Raw genomic sequence first — 20,134 nt, forward strand, 5'->3', positions numbered from 1 at the left:
TTGAGCTTTAGTCAGCTAGATTACCTTAAACTGCATTGAAAAGCATAAATATATTCTTTTCACCATCCTCGCTTAATTTTTATGTACAATGAACACGATTGAATTTATTAAAAGCTTAAATTTTAACTTAGAATAGGGCTTTATGGACTGCATTGAATTTTATACCATTCACTGTCATAATGTATTTGTACTGCACAGGTTGACAAGGTGTTAGCAAAGCAGCTACGGAATTTCCTGATAAGGAAATAGCCAGACCTTTTACGTCTATACATCAAAGGACATTGTAAGTTGATACAAGAGAAAAGGAGTAATCACTCAAGGTAAAGGCGATCGAAATACGAGGTAACAATGCCTTTCAAATTTTAAATGGTCACTCATTTCGTACACAAAATACTTAGCAAAAATAAAGTAGAGTCAAAAGACGTTCTCACCAGCCTTTGTTGCTTATATATATATGTGACACACACCAAGAGCATGAGGCACACATGGGTATTGCAAATGTATCACATTTGAAAAACTATGTTTGTTTAAAAAGGTGCCACCTTGTGCCGAGGCGATTCTTTAAGGCTTTGTTGAAGTACAAATGTAGGAAATCCCCTTCGAGTGTATAATAATAGCTCGGATGCACTTTCAACGCAAAAACAAGTGGACAATGGGGATAAATAGCTCGGTACAAAATGTGAAAAAGCCCATTTCCCCCCCCTCCCATGTACGCAAGTTACTTTATTAGGTGCTGCATTATGTCAAGGAGCTAGCACCTGGTTTACTGTACGATATACATGCAGCAGATTATACAGCCCAATAAGGTGCACGTTTGGTGCCAACAAAACAGCATGGCAACCCATGACACGTAACGTTTTTCGTGATGCACATTTTAAACGGTGAAGACTAAAAACTAGTCGAATGATAGACAGTGCCACATCCCACCCACCACAAGCTCAACGTCAACATAAATGACCGCAATCGGCTTCTTTTTGTTAAGCGGAAGCCCTACAAAAATCTTACCTACCGCAATACCAGCGCCCTAACACCACCGCCTTTCTTTCCACCAACGATAGTGGCTAGTAGGGAGCCTGTTCTCTTATAGCGGTTTGTGTCGACCTCGTTATACGGGAATTGGCTTCTAAGCGAGTGGCCTGCGATTGACTCGTGCAACTCTCGCGCGCGCAATTAGTCCTGCAGAGAAGAGGCACGCGGTCTGATTGCAGTCACTTCATCTGCATTGTCTTCATTGCGCAGGCATGAAAGCTTTGTTCAACATCAATCAACGACTAATTCCTCGTGAGCCAGAATGTATCGCGTGGTCTGATTATATTTCATGAACGTTTATTACATTGACATGCAGGCTTTGTTCTAAAATAAAACTACAGAAATTACGTCCAGATGTTATCCTAAAATAAGCACGTGGTCCGAAATACGTTTGATGTTTATATTAACAGAGATAATGTCTTTAAAATAGGTTCTTTCAGCCTTAATGAGGACGTGGTCTGACCTATTTTATGGTGGTTGCTGGAGAATTATACTGGTAGGGACCACCTGGTTCCGCCAGCCCACAGGGGATTATTGTGTCCGTCCGTCCGTCGTGCATCCAAAAATGGGAGGGGTGGGACATGGTGGAGAGGGGAGAGTGGGGAGGGGCTGGGTAGGTAGGGTGGGGCTGGGTGGGGAGGGGCCGGTCACCCCGTGGTGTCCTTATAAAACTCAACGTTTAACCTACTCACGCCGGCTTGTGCATAATTGCGGAATACACCACGCCGCCGTTGACCGTGGCCATTGACCGAGCAACCCAACGTTCCTACCAGCTCCCTCCGCAGGAATGTGTTAATCTTCTTCCTTAAAAGTTCGGCATACAGACGTATTCACTCACGTTGTATTTACGCTTTATTTCAGCTCGTGGCATCCACGGCACGTGATCTTGTAGCACAGTTTGGTGCAATGTCATCTTCTCTCCCTGTCCAGTTAATGCCTTTCCTCCTCCCGGAGGCCAATGTCTTCTCTCTCTCCTCCAATATTCCTTCTGCTGCACTTACTTTCAGTGAATCGTGAACATCTTTAGCCTCACTTATCCTATATATCGGCTCTTATTAAAATGCAAACCTTAAAATGTCCTTTGAGCTCCTCCACTGCTTTACCACTATACCTGCTACGTGCCGTGGCATCCACGGCACGTGATCTTGTAGCACAGTTTGGTGCAATGTCATCTTCTCTCCCTGTCCAGTTAATGCCTTTCCTCCTCCCGGAGGCCAATGTCTTCTCTCTCTCCTCCAATATTCCTTCTGCTGCACTTACTTTCAGTGAATCGTGAACATCATTAGCCTCACTTATCCTATATATCGGCTCTTATTAAAATGCAAACCTTAAAATGTCCTTTGAGCTCCTCCACTGCTTTACCACTATACCTGCTACACTGCTTTACCACTATACCTGCTCCACTGCTTTACCACTATACCTCATCCACTGCTTTACCACTATACCTCATCCACTGCTTTACCACTATACCTGCTACACTGCTTTACCACTATACCTGCTACACTGCTTTACCACTATACCTGCTACACTGCTTTACCACTATACCTGCTACACTGCTTTACCACTATACCCCCTCCACTGCTTTACCACTATACCTGCTACACTGCTTTACCACTATACCTGCTACACTGCTTTACCACTATACCTCATCCACTGCTTTACCACTATACCTGCTACACTGCTTTACCACTACACATCATCCACTGCTTTACCACTATACCTGCGACACTGCTTTACCACTATACCTGCTACACTGCTTTACCACTATACCCCCTCCACTGCTTTACCACTACACCTCCTACACTGATTTACAGTGAGGGAAAACAGTATTTGATCCCCTGCTGATTTTGTACGTTTGCCCACTGACAAAGAAATGATCAGTCTATAATTTTAATGGTAGGTTTATATGAACAGTGAGAGACAGAATAACAACAACAAAATCCAGAAAAACGCATGTCAAAAATGTTATAAATTGATTTGCATTTTAATGAGGGAAGGAGATTCTCACCCAATATTTGACGGTACATGGCCCCGTCCATCGTCCCATTGATGCGGTGAAGTTGTTCTGTCCCTTTAGCAGAATAACACCCCCAAAGCATAATGTTTCCACCTCCATGTTTGACGGTGGGGATGGTGTTCTTGGGGTCATAGGCGGCATTCCTCCTCCTCCAAACACGGCGAGTTGAGTTGATGCCAAACAGCTCCATTTTGGTCTCATCTGACCACAACACTTTCACCCAGTTGTCCTCTGAATCATTCAGATGTTGGCAAACTTCAGACGGGCATGTACATGTGCTTTCTTGAGCAGGTGGACCTTGCGGGCGCTGCAGGATTTCAGTCCTTTACGGCGTAGTGTGTTACCAACTGTTTTCTTGGTGACTATGGTCCCAGCTGCCTTGAAATCATTGACAAGATCCTCCCGTGTAGTTCTGGGCTGATTCCTCACCGTTCTCATGATCATTGCAACTCCACGAGGTGAGATCTTGCATGGAGCCCCAGGCCGAGGGAGATAGACAGTTCTTTTGTGTTTCTTCCATTTGCGTATAATCGCACCAACTGTTGTCACCTTCTCACCAAGCTGCTTGGCGATGGTCTTATAGCCCATTCCAGCCTTATGTAGGTCTACAATCTTGTCCCTGACATCCTTGGAGAGCTCTTTGGTCTTGGCCATGGTGGAGAGTTTGGAATCTGATTGATTGCTTCTGTGAACAGGTGTCTTTTGTACAGGTAACAAGCTGAGATTAGGAGCACTCCCTTTAAGAGTGTACTCCTAATCTCAGCTCGTTACCTGTATAAAATACACCTGGGAGCCAGAAATCTTTCTGATTGAGAGGGGGTCAAATACTTATTTCCCTAATTCAAATGCAAATAAATTTATATAATTTTTGACATGCGTTTATTCTGTTTTTTGTATATATGTTGGTCGATTACGTCAAGCTTGAATTGACCATGCTGTATTAATCTTTCAATAATACAATTGAAAAAAAGGATTTGTCAACAGCAGATTTTGGAGGGGGGAGTGAGGGTAGATTTGGAATCGAAATTCAAATCGATATCGTCAATTACTTAAAGAGTAATCGAATGCACAAATACGATTGGAATCGGTCTGTCCTCGGTGAATTAGTTATTGCAACCACGCCCGACCGATGGCCACAAGACTCTGAATCGACAACTTGTTCATTCAAAAGATCGTCATCAATCTTGATTTGAAGCTTTTGTGACTGCAGGAATCCATACTCTTTGGTTCTTTCGGTAAAGTCACGTTGGTAGAAAAAATAATATATCACGACGTTTTAGTCGCAACGCAAGCAATCGACATCAGGCGGAAAAATAATCTCTTTGCTTGCATTGCGATCGAAACGTCGTGATCTATTTTTTAAATCCTTTATATTAAGTTTGCTTGCTTGCTTGCTTACGACCGTGTAAATCTTTCGGTCGTTTTTTAACCCACTTCCCGTGATCCAATCGAGCTGACATTTTCCACACAGACTCGTTGTGCGTGACAATTAATGTTCGTGAAAAAAATTCTAAAAGTTTACACTTTTTAGGCAAACATTTTTTATTTTACATTTATTCAAATAGAACTCATTCATGGCTTTGGCTGAACGTCACAGTGTAGGAGCCCAGAGCGTGACCCCTCCACAGGCCGTGGCGGAGTAGCGCAGTTGGTAGTGCCCTCGCTTCCCATGCCAAAGGTTGCGGGATCGATCCCCGCGTCCTCCACAGCCGAATATATTTTTAAATCCTTTATTAAATCCTTTATATTAAGTTCACTTGCTTGCGCGCTTACGACCGTGCAAATCTTTCGGTCGTTTTTTAACCCACTTCCCGTGATCCAAGCGAGCTGACATTTTGTACACAGACTCGTTGTGCGTGACAATTAATGTTCGTGAAATTTTTTTCCAAAATTTTACACTTTTTAGGACAAAAATATTATATTTAATTACCAATTGCTTAATGGTGGCATGCAATCATCTGACCCATAGGTGGCAGCCATCTCAAGCCAGAGGACGAGAGGACTCTAGCCGCCACGCATAGAAAGGATTTATAGTGAAAAACTTTGTTTTTACGGGTTATACTTGTTTTTTTCTTCCTACGTGACTTTACCGAAAGAACCCAAGAGTATAGATCGTCATCAGTGGACCAATGGTGCCCCACGTGGGCGCGTGACTGGGGACTTCATGAATTTCCTGGCGACATTCACGCGTTTCATTGTTCGCTCCGTCCAGGTTCGGTGTCGCAGATGTATGAATAAATCGCAGGTTGTGTTCATGTTTTATGCCCATATCTGTGGAGTAGGCGTCGATCAAGCATTGTCTGTCATTGCTACCGTGTTACATCGGATTGAAGGAGTGACCGGTGTGTGTGTAATGTTCGGGTCAGGACACATATTGGATTTGAAGCTTTCGTGACTGCAGGAATCCATACTCTTTGGTTCTTTCGGTAAAGTTACTTAGGTAGAAAATAATATAAGTCACGACGTTTCGATTGCAACACAAGCAATCATCAGCAGGTGGGCACACCACAGCAAGAAAAATGTTTGCTGAAGTGGTTTTACCACCTGATGATGATTGCTTGTGTTGCAATCGAAACGTCGTGATTTATTTTATACCTACGTGACTTTACCAAAAGAACCAAAGAGTACGTACTGTATTGATATCAGGAATATTACATTGTTTATACTGGTAGGAACGAAGTGAACCAGCCTACAATAGATGATATCGTCCGTCCGTCCGTCCGATGTCCGATTAGGTGTAGCAACATCGCCCCCTACTGCTAGCACTTGGCAGGACCCTACAAAAACCTTTAGACTCAGTGACGCTTTCCTGGCTAAACAAGTGTAACATTCTCTTATAATTCCCTGAGATAGCTTTTATTTAAAACATTTAAATTAAAAATTAACTCACAGCGGCCTAAAGCCTACAGCTAGGCCTAAAGCCGAAACCTAGGCCTCAAACTCTCCCTTCGTATCGTCCGATTAGGTGTAGCAACATCGCCCCCTACTGCAAACACTTGGCAGGACCCTACATAAACCTTTACACTCAGTGAGGCTTTCCTGGCAAAACAAGTGTAATAATACATTGTTTATATTCTTTGGTTATTCGTTCCTACCAGCCCACCCCGCAGGGACCTGTTTAATCAGGCATTTTATATTATAATAAAAACATTAACATGTAGTTTTTTTTTAATATACCACGTGTTTTGTTTAAGGGATCTATGTGTGAAGTTTCTATGTTTTATCGCCTTGCGTTTCATGTTGATATTTCGTTCCACGTGTTTTAGGTTTAATTGTGACTGCAGTATATAGTAGACCGTTTCGTGTTTAACTGTGTTGCGAAATACACCTCCAGCGTTTATTGTCAGACTCAACCTGGTTATCTTAATCTGACGTTTATCGATGGCACGTCTCTCATACTGGTCAGGAAATCCGATCATTAGGACTGCATTGCTGCGCTCCATACAAACATATTTTGTTTAGTTTGCGTCGTTTTAAATTCAGATCTCCCCTTGAATTGGAGACGTAGTCTTAACGGGCTATTATCGTTTCCTTGCGGCGTCGCACTGACCGCTCGTTCCAATCCTCCGCGTCGGACAACGCAGGTCGATTGGCCTTGCAGGACGGCATTTTGATGTGGAGGGAAGATATGGTTGTTCGGTGGTGGATTATGGTGCCAGATGCACTGCGGGACGAATTAGTGCGTGTATTACATGCAGAGAAGTTATTGCACCTAGGTGTGCAGACAACTTTACTCACACTGCAACGAGATTGCTTTTGGCCGGGCACGACGGCTGAGATCGCTAGGATTATCCGTGCCTGCCCCCACTGCGCTCGACGGAAACCGGCGCAGCAAAAAGATCTTCCGCCTTTGCGGTCTTTCAGTTACATGCATTAACGAGCTGGTGGCTCTTGATATTCTGGGCCCATTTCCACCCACTCCCCGGGGCAACAAATTCCTTGTGTGGGGTTGGACTATTTATCTCGATGGCCAATGGCGTGGCCGTTGCCCAAACAATCGGAATCCTTCATCACCAATGCGTTTGTGAATGGATACGTTATGGACAAGGGTGCCCCAGGACCATTGCCCTTCCCGCTTGTGACCGAGCTGCTTTATAATCCCACCAAGGCAAAGAGAGAGCGGTGTCAGTCTCTAGGTGGAATGGGGGTTGCAATGGTCTTGCCAGTTTGCCCAGATAGTTTTGCCATGTAGGTTGCGTATGGCATAAAACGGGGTTTTGACAGCCCCCTTGGTTTTAAACTCTATTAAACAGTCTGGGGGCCCACCTCTGTACCACAGTTGAAATAGTCAATAGCCTGAGAACTAGGGACATATCTGGGCACAGCCAGATGGCCTTCATGGTGCCTTGAGGACATCTAGGAGCAGGTCTGGGGAAGAGTTTAAGCCCTCCTTTCATTAGTCAGATGAAGTCCAATCTCCTCTCGTGGATCCGCAGCGTGGCCGGGTAAAGCAACTTTGAGTGCACACGCTTCCCTTTCCATCACCTCTATGTAAATGGAAGTTTCATGGTGCAGTCTTTGAGTTTAGGATGCAATGTGGACTGTGGAACCAAAGACTTTGGATTCCACTAGAAAACACACCCTGGGAGTTAATGCCACCAGGCCAAGGCACCCCAGAAAGCTCCAAAGCCAGCCCAAACCCAAGGTGAGCGAATAAAGGTTACAGTACATCCTTCTGTTGTTGGTAATGTGTGCAAGATGGTGCTGGTATTTTTAGGCAGGCAGTTGCACCAATATGCGGGCTCAAATCATGAGGCACTCCCAATTTGAAATGCTCACTGCCACCAGTGGGGCCATGCAGTCTTCCCCCTGAAAGGGAAAGCCATGGCAAGGTCACATGGCCCCCTTGGGTGGATGGTGTGTAGGCCTCCTTATGGCTAGGTTCATGCCACTCAGAAGGGCCCCACCACTCTAAATAATCGTTCAATCTGTGAATATCCCTTAATTTCACACCAAAAACCACCATTCACCAATAAGTCACGTTGCCTTTACCACACTGCCCTTGCCACGGTCGGTGCAGGAGGCCACAACCGTGTTGAAGGCTTTGCAGCATGAATCTGGTAAATGGTACACCATCGGGGAGGAAAGGGAGTGCCTCCCCAGGGAGGGCTACGCGGAATGTCCTCCCATACCAAATAACGAGGACAATGGGAGAAAGGAGAGAGAGACATGTTGGGGGTGTGGCCTCAGTCTGCAGCCAGGCTCGTCGGCAGAGCAGAGGGCCATGTGACACTCCCCGGAGTAGCAGCTAGGCCAGCTGAGATGGTGCACGAGAGCCAGCTCGGGCCAGCTCCTGCTGCACTCAATGGCTCTGCATCGTGCCAGCTAGCCAATTCCACTACTGGCTCGTGTAGGCCGAGATATTGTACATGTTTTACAGATTTAACTAAAAGCAGTTCAAAGGTGTGGATACGCACAGTAAAAATAGGCATCGAATCCAAGATGGGGTATAGGAAAAGGTACTTTTATTTTAGATACCTGCAACGTAAGAAGCTGCAAATTGACAAGAGCAATTTCCAAAAATACATTTAAACCCAACCCTGCACATCATTAGCAGTTCGTGTAAAAAGACAAACCAGGCATTCATAAATTCAGCTGTGGGGTCAACGCGTAGAACAAATTTAGGAACACTTGGGGAGGCATTTAGGACCCAAAATTGATGGAAAGCGTTTGGGCCATTTCACAGCTAGACACTTGAATTTGTATTTCACGATCAACATTGCGTTTTGACAGTCTCGACACCATGTGTCGTCTGCCACAACAGGATTGTGTACACAACGGATTAATGTAAAAGTGTTACATGTACAAAAAGCCGTTTCTACCAATTGGTTGCAAATGGCTTAAAAATTGCAAAGTACCAGTTAGCAAATTTCAGACCCTTCAAATTGTGCAATTAAGTGCAGAAAAGCTGTAAGTGGCATTCAAACGTTCATGTAGTGCATATTTAAGTGGTCGTCTTCGAGTGTACAGGTTAAGTAGAGGTAGATTCTGAAAAACAGCGAAGTGAAGAATGGTTCGGGAACAAAAATTAAAAGGACATCTGGGGAATGTGCAACTTGACTCGTATGCCACCTTTCACAATTTACGTGGTGATCGAATGCTAGGTATAAAAATTGCCCCATAATTACCGACAGAGCTGACCAATCCTGCACGCCATGCATGGGCCCTAGATTTGGCTGTATGGCAAACATTTTTAGCTCTACCTTTGAAGAAAACCTTTTCCATTTTCACCATGGTTGTCACTTGACCCGACTTTACTATGTCGAGTCTCAGGTGAACAGGCCCATGGGACTGGTTGAGATAAACAATGGAGCCCACAAAGGGTTCGTTTTACGTCGAAACACAAGAAATTGCCAAGCTTAAAATGCAACATCTTTAAAATGCAGCCAGCATAAATATAATTAAATTATTCATGGTCAACTTTAATGTGTTGTACAAAAAACACACACCAGCACCCTAAAAGTTAAAAGCAAACATTGTTGTAATAAACAATTGTAATGTCAGAAAACACACGTTGGAACTATATTTGAGATGTACATACCACTGCAAACGACACCAGCATCTTCACCATGAACGCAGTTGTGTTGCCCCCATGGCAGATGAGGACAATTTCCTAAAGAGGACTCGGATCCATTGCATGTCACATCATCCAACAAGATGGCACCAATGCCCTGACCAAAGTAGGCATTCGATGGGGCAGAAAGAGCAGCTCCACAGCCGACCTTTCGGCAGACAACCTGGGCATCATTGATGTTCCAGTAATCATCACAGACCGTGCCCCAGGAGCCAGCATAGAGGACCTCCACCCTGCCTTGACATGGGTTTCCTCCTCCAACCAGGCGAATTGCTGATTCTGGGAGTGATTGTTGAAAGTCAAAAGTTTCAGATATAAAATCGCATGCTACCATTTGGAACCAAACTTTCATTCCAGGATGTATCAATTACAAATTCCAAACTCACCAATCGGTTGAGATGTCGGCTGGCTTTTAGTGGGCGATGAGCTTGTTTTAGCTGCAACCAATGAAGCGAATGTTAAAATGGCGTTTTCCTTTATTAGAGACAAGGACGGTGAAATACACACAATAAACTGTCATTGCAATTCGACCTTTTAATACTAGACACATATTAGCACTTAAAGTGAAAATGAAACATTGAGATGTACACACCACTGCAAATGACACCAGCATCTTCACTATGAACACAGTTGTGTTGCCCCCATGGCAGGTGAGGACAATTTCCTAAAGAGGCCTCAGATCCATTGCATGTCACATCATCCAACAAGATGGTTCCAATGCCCTGACCAAAGTAGGCATTTGATTGGGCAGAAAGAGCAGCTCCACAGCCGACCTTTCGGCAGACAACCTGGGCATCATTGATGTTCCAGTAATCATCACAAACCGTTCCCCAGGAGCCAGCATAAAGGACCTCCACTCTGCCTTGACATGCGCCTACTCCTCCAACCAGGCGAATGGCCGTCTCTGTGAATTAAAGAAATGTACACTGAATAAATTGGCAAGCTTTAATATAGAGTAATGTAAGATCATAATCGGGCTTTTCCCCTTTTTCCTGCAACAAAACCGAATCCTTGTAAAAAGACTTCAGTTTTGTTGGGGAAAAAAAGGGGGAAACACTATCATTATATTTTGGTACTGGCAAAGGTCTCATGATGTAAATGGAGCCATCATGTTCATGCTTTCCTAACTTTGATGATTTGAAAAGTAATTTTTTTTTTAAATGTGGTTGTTATGCGTATTTAGAGAAACCTCCATTTAAAAAAAAGTATGAATTTGCATCTCCATTTATTGACAAATTTATACTCACCAGGGGCTTGAGTTGTTGGCTGCCTTGTCGTGGTTGATGTACTTGTTTGAGCTGTAACCAATTAAGATTTCTCACTTTAAAAACGGTATTGAATTGAGACAAGTCAAGATACTGCATTAACTTTTGTAAATAAAACAGCAAATAACCATTTTATTAGAAAATAACATTTGTAACTATTAAAACATATTTTGAGATGTACACACCGCTGCAAATGACGCTAGCATCTTCACTGTGGCTACAGTCATGCTGTCCCCATGGGCGATGAGAACATGATCCCAGAAAGGATTCAGAACCATTGCATCTGACATCATCCAGCCAGATGGTGCCAATGCCTTGACCAAAGTAGGCATTTGATTGGGCAGAAATTGGAGCTCCACAGCCGACCTTTCGGCAGACAACCAGGGCATCATTGATGTCCCAGTAATCATCGCAGACCGTGCCCCAGGAGCCAGCATAGAGGACCTCCACTCTGCCTTGACATGGGCCTCCTCCAATCAGGCGAATCGCTGATTCTGGAGAGATGGTGATTGTAAAAAAGTTAATAGTTTATTATAGTATATCACATATGCTACCATTGGGAATTAAACTTTGAATGCAGGATGTATCAATTTTACATCAATTACAAATTCTAAACTCACCAATCGGTTGAGAGGTCGGCTGGCTTGTGGTGGGTGATGAGCTTGTTTGAGCTGTAACCAATAAAGTGAATGTTAAAAGGGGTTTTTTTTTTTACCCGAGGCCCAGACAGTGCAATATATAATTCTGTTAATGTAATAAACAGTATATATTAGACGCATGAGCACGGCATGTTTAAATAGAAATTTTGAGATGTACACACCACTGCAAATGACACCAGCATCTTCACCATGAACGCAGTTGTGTTGCCCCCATGGCAGATGAGGACAATTTCCTAAAGAGGACTCCGATCCATTGCATGTCACATCATCCAACAAGATGGCGCCAATGCCCTGACCAAAGTAGGCATTCGATGGGGCAGAAAGAGCAGCTCCACAGCCGACCTTTCGGCAGACAACCTGGGCATCATTGATGTTCCAGTAATCATCACAGACCGTGCCCCAGGAGCCAGCATAGAGGACCTCCACCCTGCCTTGACATGGGCTTCCTCCTCCAACCAGGCGAATGGCTGTCTCTGTGGATTAAATAAATTTACATTCGTAGTGACAAATGGGTCACTACAGCACCAGTTGCCAGCTACTGACAGAGGGGAACTGGTCATTTAGTAGCCCTCTGCCAGCAGGGTACACGATGTTATGGAAAGGGTCCCTCGGGGAGTATTGTTCTGGTGGCTGGCAGTGGGGGGTATTTGAGTACGTAGTAGCCAGATTGGCTGGCAAGGGCACGTGACAGGACAAAGCGAGGTGGGCCATTTAATGACAAATTTACTCACCAGGTGGTTGAGTTGTTGGCTTGCTTGTAGTAGTTGATGTACTTGTTGGAACTGCAACCCATTAAGATTGCTCGTTTTATAAAGTGGTATTGGATTGCGTAACTAAGTCTATTGTAGAAACACTGTATTTCATGCAACAGAAAAACATTACAATTTAATATAAAACAAAAATTAGGACGTTGTATTAATATGTATTTATAATGTACTCACCACTGCAAATGACACCAGCATCTTCACCATGAACGCAGTTGTGTTGCCCCCATGGCAGATGAGGACAATTTCCTAAAGAGGACTCCGATCCATTGCATGTCACATCATCCAACAAGATGGCGCCAATGCCCTGACCAAAGTAGGCATTCGATGGGGCAGAAAGAGCAGCTCCACAGCCGACCTTTCGGCAGACAACCTGGGCATCATTGATGTTCCAGTAATCATCGCAGACCGTGCCCCAAGAGCCAGCATAGAGGACCTCCACCCTGCCTTGACACGAGCTTCCTCCTCCAACCAGGCGAATCGCTGATTCAAGGAGAAAGTGTTAATTGCATTAGAATTTCTACCTCACACCCATGAAGAATGTTCATATACTTGATTAAAAAAATGTAATTTGTTCTCACACGTATTTAACACAGGAAATCCTTGCCCATCGCGGTTTTGTCAAAATACGCGTTTCAGCGATACAGTTTACCCAATGAGGTGTCTATTTCGGACCACAATGGTGGTGTTCCATCCGTTTTCATCTTCGTGCCGACTAGCACTGCATCCGTTTAAAAAGGTGTGAAGGAGATCGATAACGATTAATTTACAAAATGTATACCACGAATGTATTTTTTTTTCGTGTAATAATGTAACACAAATGGCACATTGCATCTAGCTGCCCTTCCGTAGAAGACGTTAGTCATTCAGATGCCGAGGTGGTGACCCATGACCGTTCACGTGACACTGTTAGGGGCGATCTTCAGGCCGCCAGTGGGAAGAGTAATGGAGACGGGTTTTGTTTTGGAGGCGATAATGAAAAATAAAGTATCCACAAGAGACGCGGCATCTTTTAGGATAATAGCAAGGGTGGAAATCTAGGAATTAGTTAAAGAAAGAGGGGGTGGTCATTTCGAACATGGTAACAAACCTATTTTTCCTATGAGGTGTATTATTTGTCGAACACGGTTTTGAGCGACATGCAACCCTCAGCGAGTTCCGGCTACATTGTCATTAATCATCAAGCAGTCTTTATTCTTTTCACCGTCTTGGTTTTACTTTTCGTTTTTGATCGCGTAAATATTAACGTGGCCAGACCATCATGGGTAATCCACATTTCTAAAATCAGAGGGTTACGCGAGTTTACCGAAAGAACCAAAGGAGTAGACCTAATTAGGATAATCTTTTGAAATGATAAAAATAATATTTTAACCGCGGGTGGTGATTAAATGCGAGCAGCCAACAGGTATTGCGATTTTTTTTGCACCAAAAACGGCCAGATGTGCGTGCATGTGCAACACACGCGCAAGTTATAGCGATTAACTGTAGATAACTCAAACAATAAAATAGATCAATTGTTAGTTATACGAATACATTAACTCCCCGCCCCTTCTCTTCACACGCAATTGGCTCACAAGTGACACCACATGCATCCTTCCGTTTAGGACTGCAACAAGATTTCTCCACAATGCTGGCTGTCGCCTGATGAGGCTGGTTGTAATTACCAACGAAACTGTATTCAAAATGGTAAATGTGGCTTTATTTGCAATACCAGTTTGCGGAACTAGTAAAACATCGTTTTGTTTACGCAACAAACCTTACGAATTCGTTGCCAGGTGGTGGGTTTAACAAACCCCATTTATATTTACATGACTGCAGGAATTCATATTCTTTGGGTCTTTCGGTAAAGTCACGTAGACTGCATGAAACAAAAAAAATTATATTTACGCAATCTAACCAGAAAACATGTATACTTTTAGGGAGGTATAGAGTGTTATTCATATTTGAGCAAGGGTCACGCAAGGACACTTTGAACAAATGAATCCACGACAGACAGCTGGTGCATAGCCAGGCGCAGGAAAGCATGGGATTGGTTGAAGACTTGGCTAAAGCGATTTGGTGGCAAACAGAAAATGAGGGGAGAGATCAATGGACATGATTGGTGGAAGGGATGAAGATTAGAAGGACCTCCCAGAATTTTCCAGAAGGAAGAGGAGGTTGTACAAAGGGGGTGTGACGTGTCATCAGCACGTTTTCGCTGGGGGAGCGAGCTACCACAAGAGTATGCATCGTGTTGCATGGAACACAGTTATCAAGAACTCATCTGGACAGCCCTTTAAGATGTAACAGAGTTGTATATTGATAAAATCTGACTAATCTTTAATATGCATTATGCATGTTTACATAACATGCATATCCTTGCAAATTGTAAGCATCTTGTATGTTGAACTTCTTTTCGAACCGTACGTAGCCAACCGTGCAAATTGGAGGCGCAGGGGACGGAAAAACAAACATCTGTTCTAAATACGTTTTTAATCTGTTGTCAAAGTGCATGTCAAAATCTGATCCGAGTATGGATCCAAGGACAAAACAGTGTTACTGCGTTCTGTAATGTGGTGAATTCTTTGTACATGGTTTTATGATTTCGATATTTCAATCGTAAAAAAGGTATTGATTTGTGATACCTTGTCCCGTGAAATCGAGCGGCCTTACGAGTGCTGTTTAGAGCGTGAATTGCACATTCTTTCAGAGTGGTCGGATTGTATCATCATACCTTGCTGAGCCGTCACAGCCTGGATCGTGAGGACGAGGAGAAAAATGACACCAGACATGATGCCCTGGTTTTACTCGCACCTTGGTTTAAACAAAGACAAAGACCCTCCAGTAAAGCCTTCAGACTGTTGGGGCAAGCACTGTTACAGATCACCTATGAAGTCTGACACGGCACAAGAGGGTTGATGGCCACCCCACCAGATTCTCATTTGAGGCAGAGTCGATCAATGTAAGCCCAGAACCAGATCAGATATCAGTCACTAATATGAATTTGTTCATTGTGTAGATAGAAAAGCACAATAATTATTTTTGTTATTGAGAGAAGTACGTTAAAAAATAATCCACATTCGACAAAATAGCATTTACCGTTTTCCCCCCGCATATAACCTGCAAAAAATAGCGTTTTGTGTAAAACAAATCCGAGATAGCCCGCACGCATTCATATATTTAACGTCGTTACCGCAGCTTAATTCCATCATTAATACGAAGTTTACATGTGTAATACATTCCACTATCAATCGTTAACGTTAAAATAATAAAGTGCACAAAGAAAACAAACCGGAAACGACCAGTTTTTAAAAAACAGTTAAGTAGCAAAAATATATACAATAAATATTGTATATACAATAAATAAAGAAAAAACAAGTAACTGGTAGATAAGCAAGTACAGATTTAGCACTGGTATATTGCGCACTGCACAGACAATAGCGGCACTACGGTAACGCCGTTGCCTCTCCCCCCCCCCCAGCTCTCTCGTCGCCGGTAGACAAAGTGCGCCAACTTCAAACATTGTCGTTTAATTGTACAAACAATTAGAATCATTTAAAAACGTGATAACGTGCAATTTTAGTGCGAGTAGTTTATGCAGTGCTTTAGTCAAAGGCAAGTGTTGCACAGTGGATCGTCCTACCGTGAAACAATTAAACGCGTTATGACTTGTCACACGTGTAAAATATTTTTGAGATAGCCCGCACCTCCATATACCCCGCAGGGTCTTGTTTGCATAAAAGTGGTCTACCCCACGGGTTATATGCGGGAAAATACGGTAATCGAGCCAATGATAAAATGGGATTCAAACTACCATGGTTTGGTTGTCATAAAGCCAGGAAAACGGAAACCACTTGGGCTATCGAGTGTTAATTTAAATGGCAAGAGGTAGGAGTGGGAAAAAAATGCACACTTTTGGATATCGACATCTCAGAACAAACTATGAATGATTTAATATTGATGCCAAATGATTTGTTCGTGGCTTGAGCTTTAGTCAGGTAGATTACCTTAAACTGCATTGAAAAGCATAAATATTTTATTTTCACCATCCTCGCTTAATTTTTATGTACAATTACGATTGAATTTATTAAATGCTTAAATTTTAACTTAGAATAGGGCTTTATGGACTACCATTCACTATCATAATGTCATAATGTATTTGTACTGCGCAGGTTGACAAGGTGTTAGCAAAGCAGCTACGGAATTTCCTGATAAGGAAATAGCCAGACCTTTTACGTCTATACATCAAAGCACATTGTAAGTTGATACGAGAGAAAATGAGTAATCACTCAAGGTAAAGGCGATAGAAATACAAGGAGGTAACAATGCCTTTCAAATTTTAAATGGTCACTCATTTCGTACACAAAACACTTAGCAAAAATAAAGTCGAGTCAAAAGACGTTCTCACCAGCCTTTGTTGTTTGTATATATAGGCGACACACAAAGAGCATGAGGCACACATGGGTATTGCAAATTTCACATTTGAAAAACTACGTTTGTTTAAAAAGGTACCACCTTGTGCCGAGGCGATTCTTTAAGGCTTTGTTGAAGTATTAATGTAGGGAATCCCCTTCGAGTGTATAATAATTATAATCATAGCTCAGATGCACTTTTAACGCAAAAACAAGTGGACAATGGGGATAAATATCTCGGTATAAAATGTGAAAAAGCCCATTTCCCCCCCTCCCATGTACGCAAGTTACTTTATTAGGTGCTGCATTATGTCAAGGAGCTAGCACCTGGTTTACTGTACGATATACATGCAGCAGATTATACAGCCCAATAAGGTGCACGTTTGGTGCCAACAATACAGCATGGCAACCCATGACACGTAACGTTTTTCGTGATGCACATTTTAAACGGTAAAGACTAAAAACTAGTCGAATGATAGACAGTGCCACATTCCACCCACCACAAGCTCAACGTCAACATAAATGACCGCAATCGGCTTCTTTTTGTTAAGCGGAAGCCCTACAAAAATCTTACCTACCGCAATACCAGCGCCCTAACACCACCGCCTTTCTTTCCACCAACGATAGTGGCTAGTAGGGAGCCTGTTCTCTTATAGCGGTTTGTGTCGACCTCGTTATACGGTAATTGGCTTCTAAGCGAGTGGCCTGCGATTGACTCGTGCAACTCTCGCGCGCGCAATTAGTCCTGCAGAGAAGAGGCACGCAGTCTGATTGCAGTCACTTCATCTGCATTGTCTTCATTTGCGCAGGCATGAAAGCTTTGTTCAACATCAATCAACGACTAATTCCTCGTGAGCCAGAATGTATCGCGTGGTCTGATTGTATTTCATGAACGTTTATTACATTGACATGAAGGCTTTGTTCTAAAATAAAACTACAGAAATTCCGTCCAGATGTAAGCACGTGGTCCGAAATACGTTTGATGTTTATATTAACAGAGATAATGTCTTTAGAATAGGTTATTTCAGCCTTAATAAGGACGTGGTCTGACCTAATTTATGGTGGTTGGTGTAGAATTATAATCTTCTTCCTTAAAAGTCAGACATACAGACGTATTCACTCACGTTGTATTTACACTTTATTTCAGCTCGTGGCATCCACGGCACGCGATCTTGGGGGCCGTTATTAATCAGACAATTTATATTATAATTAAAACATTAACATGTAATTTGTTTTAAATCTACAGCGTTTTTTTGTTGAAGAGATCTATGTGTGAGGTTTATTTTATTGTTTAGATATTTTTTTTATCGCCTTGCGTTTCATGTTGATATTTGGGTCCATGTGTTTTCGGTTTAATTGTGACTGCAGTATACAGTAGACCGTTTCGTGTTTAACTGTGTTGCGAAATAAACTTCCAACGTTTATTGTCAGACTGAACCTGGTTATCTTAATCTGACGTTTATCGATGGCACGTCTCTTACACGGGTCAGGAAATCCGACCATTACGACTGCATTGCTGCGCTTCATATAAACACATTTTCTTTAGTTTTCGTCGTTTTAAATTCAGATCTCCCCCTGAATTGGAGACGTAGTCTTTACGGGCTATTATCACCCGGACATAAATAAAAAACGATTGTTTTTGCTCTATTGTACTGCATTTACTGCCCAATTCCTTGTCCCGGGTACAATACAGTACTTAATTGGGCAAGGCGCAGCAATTGTCGCCCTCTACCGGGACAATTTGGCAGGGCCCTCGAGACAAAGTTGCGACACATTCTGAGTCGATACACCTGTTGTAATAGGCGTAGTGGTGACAACGGATCGTGCTGCATTGACCCAATTTGAGGCCAATTTGGCGCCCATTTGTATAGTTTGCAGGGTTTTTTTTGTTCTTCCAGGTCTCCGTTTTAAAACTATCAATCGTGTGTCTCGATGAGTCCTGAATTTAGGGTACTCTGCTGTCAACATTTATCTGTCCCAATGCTTTTTTCAACCCATTCTTAAAGGAGTTTCAACCCCACCATTTTGTTTTAAAGTTGCATTTCATTATGAAAAGGAATAATTGACAGCCCGTTTTTAATCCACGCTTAGTCGGCCCACAACTGTTCAGCTACCACTCGGATCACTGGGTCTACATAGCACTGTGCTGACCGCTCACCTCCATCTAGTCTTTGGCAACCCACCGTTGAAATGCACATTAAATTTAGTTCCACGCTGCACGCACCCGATGATTACTAAACACGCCTCATCGTAGTGAATCGGATGCGACGATCTCCAGATCTGAGCTGTTCACAACCTCAGCATAACACCGCTCGATGGCATCTTGAACGAAATGTTAACTAATTTAAATACTGTGATATTTACTCTCCAACAAACACCTGCGGCGCTGAAGCAGTGATACAAGTTCCACGTTAGATTCTCGGGACACTTTTATGAATTGGCTGCGCCGGGTGGAGGAGGGTTTACGACACAGCAGGTTGACACGACGGAACCGATTGCCAATCGTAATGTTGGTCGTGACAGCCTACGTATAAAATTGGTCACATCTACGACTACTACTACTCCCATATTAGCATACCTGTGAAATCATACGGTTTACTTGTGTTCTTGTACAGGCAAATTTAGTTTTAAGGTTCATACGGCGTACAGCCGTTTCAATACGGGCAAAATAATGTTTTTGTGTATTTGTGTTTCTCCCTTGTGATGGAACTTTGTAGGATGAACGTTGAGATTTATAAGGGTACGGAATGACCAAAAAGGTCTGAATTGGTCTGTAATAATCTTAACTTAAAGCTTTCGTGACTGCAGGAATTCATATTCTTGGGTCTTTCGGTAAAGTCACGTAGATAGGTCATATATACAACCCTTGACTTCGTAGTTTTTTGTTATTTTTGTTATTTTCTTTGAACCTATCTACGTGACTTTACCGAAAGACCCAAGAATATGGTCTGTAATAAGATAGGGCACTGATAAGGGGTTGACAGGTATGTATTAGTCTTCAATTGCATGAAACGCATGATTAACAAACTCGCTTCACAGAATCGACGTAAACATTTTGAAAACGATGTACAGCGTTGCCTATAAGTTGTACGCTTTGGTGAAATACTGCGTTGCTTGGGCTGAATGACTGCGGTCTTAGCGTGGGCAGGGGGGGGGGTTAAGGCTCCTGGGAGGCGCAGACTTAAGACTCGAGACACAAGCCTGCAATTGTCGTGCAAGGCAAGGGGCCTCGCTGCAATCATTCATTGTTTTGCTCAAAAAAGCGAGTACTGTAAAAACCCAGTCATAGATTTATTCATAGATCCAGTCAAATATGTATTTAGTCATTTCTGGTTTCAATTGAGATCCATCCGATTTTTAACTCACTTATCCTCCGCCATTCCCAAGTCAAGGGTCGTATATACTGACCCAGTAGCATATCTTGAATTGTAAGCA

General features: G+C 43.0%; 1 protein-coding gene across 1 annotated transcript in view; it reads right to left on the minus strand.

The window, feature by feature from the left end:
- Positions 1–17,398, minus strand: part of LOC144720764 (scavenger receptor cysteine-rich domain-containing protein DMBT1-like) — a 28,044-nt gene extending 10,646 nt beyond the window's left edge. The window contains exons 1-11 of the mRNA XM_078597789.1: positions 17,278–17,398; positions 15,022–15,101; positions 12,486–12,791; positions 12,276–12,326; positions 11,706–12,017; positions 11,506–11,556; positions 11,071–11,379; positions 10,868–10,918; positions 10,213–10,524; positions 10,007–10,057; positions 9,588–9,899 (exon numbers count right to left, since the gene is read on the minus strand). Coding sequence (XP_078453915.1) covers positions 9,588–9,899; positions 10,007–10,057; positions 10,213–10,524; positions 10,868–10,918; positions 11,071–11,379; positions 11,506–11,556; positions 11,706–12,017; positions 12,276–12,326; positions 12,486–12,791; positions 15,022–15,079 — 1,813 coding nt within the window. The 5' untranslated portion in view covers positions 15,080–15,101; positions 17,278–17,398. The remainder of the gene's footprint in view (positions 1–9,587; positions 9,900–10,006; positions 10,058–10,212; positions 10,525–10,867; positions 10,919–11,070; positions 11,380–11,505; positions 11,557–11,705; positions 12,018–12,275; positions 12,327–12,485; positions 12,792–15,021; positions 15,102–17,277) is intronic.
- Positions 17,399–20,134: the final 2,736 nt, after the last annotated feature.

Source organism: Lampetra planeri, chromosome 9 (assembly GCF_965212315.1).
Source record: "Lampetra planeri chromosome 9, kcLamPlan1.2.h2, whole genome shotgun sequence".
Classification (NCBI taxonomy): Eukaryota; Metazoa; Chordata; class Hyperoartia; order Petromyzontiformes; family Petromyzontidae; genus Lampetra; species Lampetra planeri.